The following is a 9,305-nucleotide window of genomic DNA, read 5'->3' on the forward strand; positions in this document are numbered from 1 at the left end:
TTTAGCATTAAGAAATCAATACATTTTAGGATTTATTTTATTTTATTTTATTTTTGGTCAAAGGATTTGGTTTTCATGTACACGTAAATATCACTGTTTCTAGAAATGTGCATTTCAGTTTCAACAACCCAAAACATATATAAAGTAAAAATAAGTAAATCAATTCAGCTTTATGCCTCGTATTCAGATGGCAACTAAAACCGACCGGACCATAAATCTAATTAACCAAATTTTAAACCGCAACCATACCAAAAACCAAGAAAAATGATATATACACTAAGAAAATGTAAAAACAGAACCACTTAAACCCAAACTGAAAAGGACAGTCTCACAAGGGAGTATACATTAAAAGGTTACTGTTTGACTGAAGTGTGATACCACAAATTCCATCACAACTGATAAATAAACTAACAGATTTTTGAACATGTGTAAATCGGTATAAAATGAAATCAACAAAGTAGAGGTTACTCAGCCCATACAGATCTCCGACCAAATCAGTTGAGTTTCATTGATGCAAATGATGCAGCCATATCCAAAGCCGCCTGCACCTGGGAAGCATCCGTTCCCTGAAACCAAAACAACATGCTAAAGAGCGAGATCTCTTTGTGGAGGATACTGCATCGGAGACTAAAGTGAAAAGGACTCATACCTGTCCTGATGCAAGACCACCTTTCCCTTTTCCACATCGGCCTTTTAGAGGACCCAATGCAGTTGTCAACCATTCGGTGACGTCTAACTGCTTGAATTGATCGGATTTTTCTGGGACTCCTGCACAGACAACCGCCTTGTTTGTGCTTTCATCTGTGCTGAACACCATTATCGACATTCCCTGCAAAATTCCTCAGATTCTTCATTTAACTTTCTTGATTTCTACGAACAGATGGTACAAGTGATGCTGTAAGAAAATGCGGATTACCTTCTTTTCCATGACTTTTGAAACGGCCTCTCGCACAGCTGCTGCATCAAGACCTACATCCAGCTGGATTATGCAGAAAGTTTTCCCATCTGATGCTGCTGACTCCGCTGTCTCTATTGCTACTTTGACAGATTTCTTCAGGTTTTGTTCCGCTATTCTCTTCTGAGCTTTTCTTACCTCATTCTGAAAAGTTGAAAAATGATAATTGCCACTTTAATATTCCTCTATTAGAAAACTACATGAAAAGCTAGAAAAGGCTGCAGATTGTAGGACTTGACGAGCTTAAAACCTGAAGCGAAGCAATCTTAGCCCTGATATCTGCCTTTTTAGCTGCTGGGATAATTGCTGCATCTACTCGGCTTTTCAAAGCGGAAACTTTCTGTGAATATGCAAATATGAACACAATAAGTTTTACATGAATGCAACTTAAGAAAATGTCTTAGTCAATTGTTGGCAGAGAAGAGAGGGAGAAAACCTTTTCCAATGCACTTCCCTCTGCCTTGGACGCATCCTCTACTTCCTTTTCCAGTACGGACGCAGCATTCAATGCATCAAAGGCACATTCAGTAGTTACAGCAGTTACCCTACGAATACCTTTAGCAATTCCCTCCTCCGATAGAAGCGCAAACGCTTTAGCTTCGCGGGTATTTGTTATGTGGGTTCCTGGAATTTTCAAAATAACCCAATACTCAACATTGTATTCTAAAAGTCATCTTGGTCCCAATAGTTAATGCCAATTCAAACCAACCTCCACAAAACTCAGAAGAAAGCAAAGACCATTCACTGTTTTCAGGATCGGCCAAGAGATCCTCGACCTGTCTCCCAATCGACACCACTCTGACAGGATCAGGGTATACCTAAACAGAGTAAGAGAAAACCTTTAACAATTCATAGAAACCAAACCAAAAAGGTATAAAAAGAGAACTACTGATAGACAGCTTACTTCTCCGAACACTGCTCTTAGACCTTTGATGCGCTTGGCTTCAGAAAGCACTGCTTCCTTGGAAAATACATCCAATTCATCCTTGATCTGTTTATTCACTATCAATTCGATCTTTCTCAAATCTTCAGGATCAACCGGCTTGCCTACTCGAAATCATGGAACCCATCAGACAATTATAGTGCCATCCATATCAAAATAAAGTTTACTTATGGAGAATGTACCGTGGGAGAAATCAAATCGCAGTTTTTCAGGAAGAACTATTGATCCCTTCTGATCAATATGATCCCCCAGCACTTCCTGAATTCATTGGACATGTGAGAACCAATGAAAAATAGTAAATCACCGTCTAGGTAACTTAAATTATGGAAAACGGATACCTTCAGGGCATAATTCAACATATGTGTACAAGTATGATTAGGAGCAATGAGTTTACGCCTCTCATAGTCAACCTACACGCATGGAACCAAAGGTGGAAACAATTTTAAATAGTATCAAATACGTTGATGAGACAAACACTGTTTGACGCAGTAAGTTACCTTGCAAATCACTTTATCTCCCACAGATACCTCTCCAGTTGCTTCAGAAAGATAACCAATATGAAGAACAAAGCCGCCAAATATTTGGACATTGCATACATTGAATGTACCAAATGACCCTTCTATAAGTCCTGTGTCAAAAATCTATTGCCAGAGCAGAAAGGTTAAGAGGCACAGACTTTACATACATATGAATCAAAATTCTAGACCTTCATGGATATAAATTATAAATTATATATGCAACTATTAACAACGACTCCAGAAATTAGTTTGCAAAACCAATAATAACTATATCATGGTATGCGTCAGCCGATATGTAAAGTCAAACGATGCAGTTCTGAAATGATAATGTTCATGGTGTTACTGCCGGGCCTACATATATATACATGTCCAAGATGAACATAATGAAGACTGGAGTTTCGTGCCACCAGTCATGTGATCAGAAATGAAAAAAAACCACAAAACTAAATTACATATAAAATAAAACGGATTACCTGGCCCCCCTGCTCTGCATAGAAACTTGTAGACCCCAATACTAGTCCCACGTTATCAGCAGCAGCTGAACTTTTCAGGAAAGCTGAGCCAGTGTAGATTGCCTTTAGTTCACTCTCGTGGTCCTGCAGGTTATTTCTCAATAATGGATTATTTGAAGCAAATCCATTTACCACTCTTTGCCCTAACTTCGTCAATTCTATGCCAACATAAGAGCAATTCAGGTGCAATATGCAAGTTTTCTCGAATAATAGGACAAACCTGGAACCAAATGTATTTAGAAGAATCATCTGTTGCTGACACACCAGTCTTGTGCAATGTTGATGTAGCATCAGCATCCATAACAATGGTACCACCAGCTTGCTACCAAAAGTTGGCATTAAAATTCTAGTTAAAAGATAACACAAACTTCGTCCATGATCACAAGTAAGCTTAGCATCAAACACTCTTTAAGAAAGCAAATAAAGAAAGAGAAGTTGAAACACCTTATTCTGGGCACTTCTTGATCTTTCCCTCGCCTCCTCCATGGCTTTGTTGAAACCATCAACATCAACCAGCAACCCTCTTTCTTCAGCCATCAACTAAGTCACGAGAATGTAAGTTAAAACAAAAAACGCAAAAACTTCAGAAATAAATATGAATTACTTAAGTACCTGAGTCAAATCTAACGGGAAACCATATGTATCCCATAAGACAAAAGCATCCTGCAAAGAACACAGTATGTTAAGATATTCAAACATCTCTGATGGATATACTATACTACACAGTTAAATAGAGACGTACATCTCCACTCAGTGTATTTCCCTGAACCGCCTGTCCAGCTTTCCGAAATTTCTCAATTCCCTGCCGTGAAAATTTAAAATCAATCTAATTTTTCTTATACTCACCTATATAACATAGAAAATGTAAGAACAAACAGGTCAAACGGATTAATTTTTTCAGTAAAAGGCTCCCTATAGACAATGGTATGCTGAATTATGTCCAACCAAAATCATTAAAAATAAACAATCGTGCAAGTAGAAACAATATATACAAGGTAAAATTAATATTGAAGTTGTGAACTGTTACCATATGTTCAGTGCAAAGAGCCAGTAGAGCCCAGAACAAAAAATAAGATAAAAATTTAAATGTGTGACGCAAATTAAATCCAGCCCTCACCTTCGCCAAGGTCTTGCAAAAGCTTGCTTCCTCTTCTTTTATTATCTCTGTGATCTTTTTCTCATGTTCCTTCAACTCTGTAAAGACATCGCCCATCACCCGTATAACAGAACTTACAAGCCTAGAGGTGAAAAGCACAAACTGATCAGCGAAAAAATAAAAGACGAGCTAAGACATGTATCAAAAAACATGCTGCATTGAAAAGGATACACAACAGCGAACATGCAACAACAATCAAACATAACTTCCTACCCATTGAAAAATCCTTCTTCAGCTTTTAGGATCTCTTTTCCATAGCGAACCGCTCGACGGAGAATACGCCGCAGAACATACTCGCGGCCCTCATTACCTGCAAAAGAGTGTATATCAGATGGTAATAGTTAATTTACAAGAAAGAATGACCCTCTATTTGTATACCATAATAAATGGACTGAGGAAGGAAACTGATAAACCCATCATTCCCAACTTAAGAATATATGAACCAAAAACACTTTTTGCTGAAACACGTTTGTATTTTTTGTAACCATCCGAATGTAATCGAGAAAAGAAACCAAGAACATACCAGGGCGAGAGCCATCCGCAATAGCAAATGACAGGGTTCTAATATGATCAGCAACCACTCTATACGCCATGTCAACTCTGTCAACATCTTCCAGACCAACTTTTCCAGAATATGGCCTAGCTCCCGTGGCCTAAAAAAATGTGAAGGCATCAACACCTATACTTAAGATTCACAACAACTAGAGGGCAGAACCAACCTAAAGTTTTAATTAATTCTTTCACTGAGAAAAATACAGGAAAGTGACAAAGGTAACAAGAAAACATTCTCCAAGATACCCATACAAAAATTGTTTAATCACTGAATCCAAATTCACTGAACCAGAAATATTCAAAACAATTGACAAGAGTGCCGAAAGTAGAATTAACTACAACCTCCCACAAAAAGAGTAAAAGATGATTAGAAAATCCATAGAAGACTCATAATCCACTCGACAATCGATGAACTAAAATGATGATGGAACTAAATAAGGCGACAAAAGCATCCGACGAGGCACACAAATACCTCAATATACTAAATGATGTCATGAAATTGTCAACAAATTACCTTTTGAATGTCATCAAAGATAGGCATGAACACATCTGTATCATAGTTGCTCATTTTGTTCTGAAGAACAGAAGTCAGCCTCTCGAAGCCCATTCCGGTATCAACATGCTTAGCAGGCAGAGGTTTTAGCGAGCCATCACTTTCTCTGTTGAACTATGTTACAAAAAATAACTATATAAGTAATAGACCCGTCAAAGAAAACAATTGAGAATGTAATAGGAAAGCTAAAGAAGCAAAAACAATCTTGCTAACTGCATAATATAGAGTATCAGTAAAATGGAACTAACGTACAATTGGGAAAGAGAGGGTTTGTACCTGAATAAAGACAAGATTCCATATTTCTAAACATGTTGGATCGTCATTGTTAACTAAAGATGCAGCATCACGGTTACCAACACGATCATAATGTATTTCAGTACAAGGCCCACAGGGACCTGTGTCACCCATTTCCCAGAAATTATCCTGCAGTTTCATCAAAAGTTAAATTGCTACAAGTTTTGACTGGAAATCGTAAACGATGGTCTTTTAAGACTGCCAACTAAACTTGACAGTGTATTCCCAGTCCAAATGCATTTTAAGCTTAAACTTGACTGTCGTTATCATTGACAAAGCAATTTTTTAATACAACTGGTGACAATATAAAGGCAACTAGACTGAATTAATTGTGAAAAAAACTTAGGAGAGAGGGAACCAATAAGTAGTGTTACTATCTTCAATGAGCAATACACATGAAATTCACTGAAATTCAATAATTCATTTTAATTTTTAAAGATCCAATTCTAACAATTACGGAACATCTGAATTTAATAAACTATCTGACTTTGCTGAAATGCTTTTCACATAAAGCCGGAAATATTTAACAAGAATAAAATGAAATGTTGTTCAATTTCATACGGTTTCAAAACCGTTTCTATAGGAGTAATGAAGCAAACATACTTTGCAACCAAAGGGCAGTACACGTCCAGGTGGAAGAAACTTCAACCATATATCTCTAGCCTCATTATCTGGTTGAAGGCCGGCTTTCTCATCACCACCAAAATAGGTAGCGTAAATTCGATCAGTCGGTAGCCCATAGACCTGAGGAATGAAAATCTCAATGAAATATATAAATCAACAGAAAGAGAATAATAACTAATACTGTCGCAGGGTATCTCAATGAAATGTACAACCTACTAAAAAGAGAAGAATCACTTCACAAAATTGTGTGATAATGTCGCAAAGGAGGGAGACAATAATTCACTGAATATCATGCACAAATTCTTAAATCAAGTAACAAGGACAAATGTCCCTTTTCTGCATGTGTAGGAAGAAAAATCTACTCTTTGAACCATAGGGTATTGCAAAAGAGGGTGGTTCTAATTACCTTGGTTAAGAGCTCCCAAGCCCATCCAATAGCTTCGGTCTTGAAATAATCTCCAAATGACCAGTTACCAAGCATTTCAAAGAAGGTGTGATGGTAAGTATCTTTGCCGACATCGTCCAAATCATTATGCTTTCCACCAGCACGAATACACTTTTGAGTGTTACATGCCCGAGTTAGCTTGCTGAGCTCAGTATTTGGGTCTGCGGTTCCCAAAAATATTGGCTTATATTGGTTCATTCCTTGAAAAACAAAGAAGTTTCAAAGTCATTAGTTTATCTAGTTGTCGCCAGACATATCAAGAGAAATTAACATAAATAGTTAAGAATCAAGAGCAGGGAATAGAGACAGTATATAAATGAACCTAACTTACAACGTCTTATATATTTCGAGCAAAACTTAACAATTGAAGAATGAATAGATCCCAAAGCTTCAAAGACAAAATAAAAAAAGAACAAAGCATTCCACTGAACTCATCAACAAGAATTTAATTCGAGATTAACCAAACTCAATAGAATCTAAATTCCATAGATCAACTAAAGACAAATTCCCAATATCATCAGCAAAAACAGATAGAAGGGAAACATATCCAAAGTTTTGGCAATCGAAGTATCGTACCAGCGTTAGCGAAGAGAAGAGTAGGATCATTGTGAGGAACAACAGGGCTTGATGGCCAGAACTTGTGACTTTTGCCTTTGAAGAAATCAAAATAAGTATCCCTGACTCTCTTCGCTGGCCACTGAATCTCAGATGGTTCGGAACCCGGCATGACTGCAACGGAGGACGACGAAGAGGAAAATAAACGGAAGTGAGAGAGAAAAGGGCGGCGGAGATGGGAAGAGTAAAAAACCCTAGACGGAGGAGGTTTGGCTGAGGATAACAGAAGAAAGGCTGCTGCGGTCACTAATCTCATTCAAACCCAATAAGACCTTCTCTTCTCTCTCTCTTCTCCTCCTGTTTTTATTTTCTACCGTTAAATTTTATTTAATCCGACTCCTTTTCCATCAGATATATTATTTTAAGAGAAAATATTATTAAAAGAAAAAAAGAGAGTAAATGTCATTCGCTGATAGGTCAAAATCTGAACTTTGTTAAATTCCTTCAATTTTTCTTTTCATATTTTCATATAATTTTTTTTTTTATCTTTTTCAAAGCCATTCTGGAGGTACTACTAGGCTAAGAAGTTTTATAAATACTAATAGGTTTGAATCTACGGTACATCGCGAGTCTATGATATGTTCATGTTTATGGGAAATACAATTTTATTTATATGGTATGTTTTATCGGATATATAGCTACTAAAAATCGTAGTCAATCTTTATCATATCCTAACTTGTAGGGTGTTTTGTGTTGAAGTTTAAGATTGAATAGTTTTTATTTATTGTTCTTACGAGTCCAAACAACGATTAACTACGATCGATCAAAGCAAAGAGAAGAAAGATACGATTTCGAGAGAAAAAATCACAGAATCAGTAATCAAACAGGAAATAGTGAGTCGAGAGAGATGATGATAATACCTGGAAATCGCCTTGTCTATCGCCAAAGACGACACAAACGAAGAGAAAACGTGTTTCGCTAGAGAGAGGGATCGAACCCTTTTTTTTGCCTTTGCTCTACAGTGTTTAACCAATAGCAATGTTCCACGTGGCGTTAGGGTCGCCTCTTAAACAGCTTAATTAAGGACCGTCCCTTATGATTTAATGACACTTTGATTTATCTTTAACCCACAAAACCTTTAAAGCCTCTAAACTCTTTTGCTAACCACCTCCCTTTGGAGATGGTCTTACAAAGTCCGCTGCGGTAGAGAACATCATAAGCGAGTCATACAATGCGGCATTAAAGAGGACTTGCAGCAAATGTCAACAAGTCGGACACAACAGACGTTCATGCACACGTAAAGCGGTGCCAAAACCACCCAAGGAACGTCAAGGACGACCGAGAAAATAACAGAAGACTATTGATGAAGAGAACCCTACCACTCAGCCAATACATTCTTCTCTTCAAAGTTAATGCTAATGAGTCTTTATTTTAGGGTATCTAGTCTCTTTGGAAATGATGTGCACCATATTGCAATTTCGTTGATGATCATATGTTGCAACAAGTTTGATGGTTATGTTGTCAGGTTTTATAATCTTCAGTCATTGAATTAATTTATGTTTTTTTTCAGCTTCTACACCAAAGTAAACAATTTAAAATCGACTGTTAAAACACTAGACAATAACTCATATATATTTCTCTTAGTTTAAAGAAAACATCATGTTATTTTTCTTCTAAATTCCAAGATGGCAAGTTTTTTTTTTTGTCATTAAAGGACCTAAAATTAGTTCAAACGAGCCAAGTCGTTTTTGTTTTTTTCTAAATTCAAAATTATTAAGAAAACATTTTGTTGTTTTTGAGTTAAAAAAATTCTTCGTCGTTTTATTTAATTAAAGAAATAGGTAAATATTTAAATATGGATCCGGCTAATATTGAGGGTTTTTTCATTAAATTCCCGGACAATAATACCAAAAACCTTGTTTACAACGTTTAGTATCGGATGGTCTTAGGGTTTCAATGTTTCACGATGAAAGGTCAGTATTGGACTATCGGGCGTAATTTTAAAATCTCATCTCATGGTCTTATTTTAAATATTTTGAAAACGTTTAGGAACAATTTTGAAAAAATGATAAATTAACTATTATCTTTTTGTCCGACCCGTTTTTCTTACAAATACAAAATAATACCCGAAATTGCGAACTTCTAGTTCTCTTTTATAAGGTTCGAGAGAGTGAGTAATGGGAGGAGTAGTAAAGATT

At 36.6% G+C, this 9,305-nt stretch overlaps 1 protein-coding gene across 1 annotated transcript; it reads right to left on the minus strand.

Annotated features, from left to right (window-relative positions):
• Positions 1–285: 285 nt before the first annotated feature.
• LOC17896859 (alanine--tRNA ligase) lies at positions 286–7,458 on the minus strand. The gene is made up of 23 exons (XM_006305879.2): positions 7,129–7,458; positions 6,514–6,752; positions 6,087–6,227; positions 5,466–5,612; positions 5,151–5,303; positions 4,608–4,737; positions 4,298–4,394; positions 4,046–4,166; positions 3,671–3,730; positions 3,541–3,591; positions 3,373–3,468; positions 3,149–3,250; positions 2,890–3,012; positions 2,396–2,539; positions 2,237–2,308; positions 2,081–2,156; positions 1,860–2,002; positions 1,665–1,773; positions 1,392–1,579; positions 1,206–1,295; positions 917–1,099; positions 650–829; positions 286–566 (listed from the first exon to the last, which is right to left on the minus strand). Exons 1-23 carry the CDS (start codon positions 7,421–7,423, stop codon positions 495–497), a joined length of 3,012 nt encoding a protein of 1,003 aa, XP_006305941.1. The 5' UTR covers positions 7,424–7,458; the 3' UTR covers positions 286–494.
• Positions 7,459–9,305: the final 1,847 nt, after the last annotated feature.

Source organism: Capsella rubella, unplaced genomic scaffold (assembly GCF_000375325.1).
Source record: "Capsella rubella cultivar Monte Gargano unplaced genomic scaffold, Caprub1_0 scaffold_1, whole genome shotgun sequence".
NCBI lineage: Eukaryota > Viridiplantae > Streptophyta > Magnoliopsida > Brassicales > Brassicaceae > Capsella > Capsella rubella.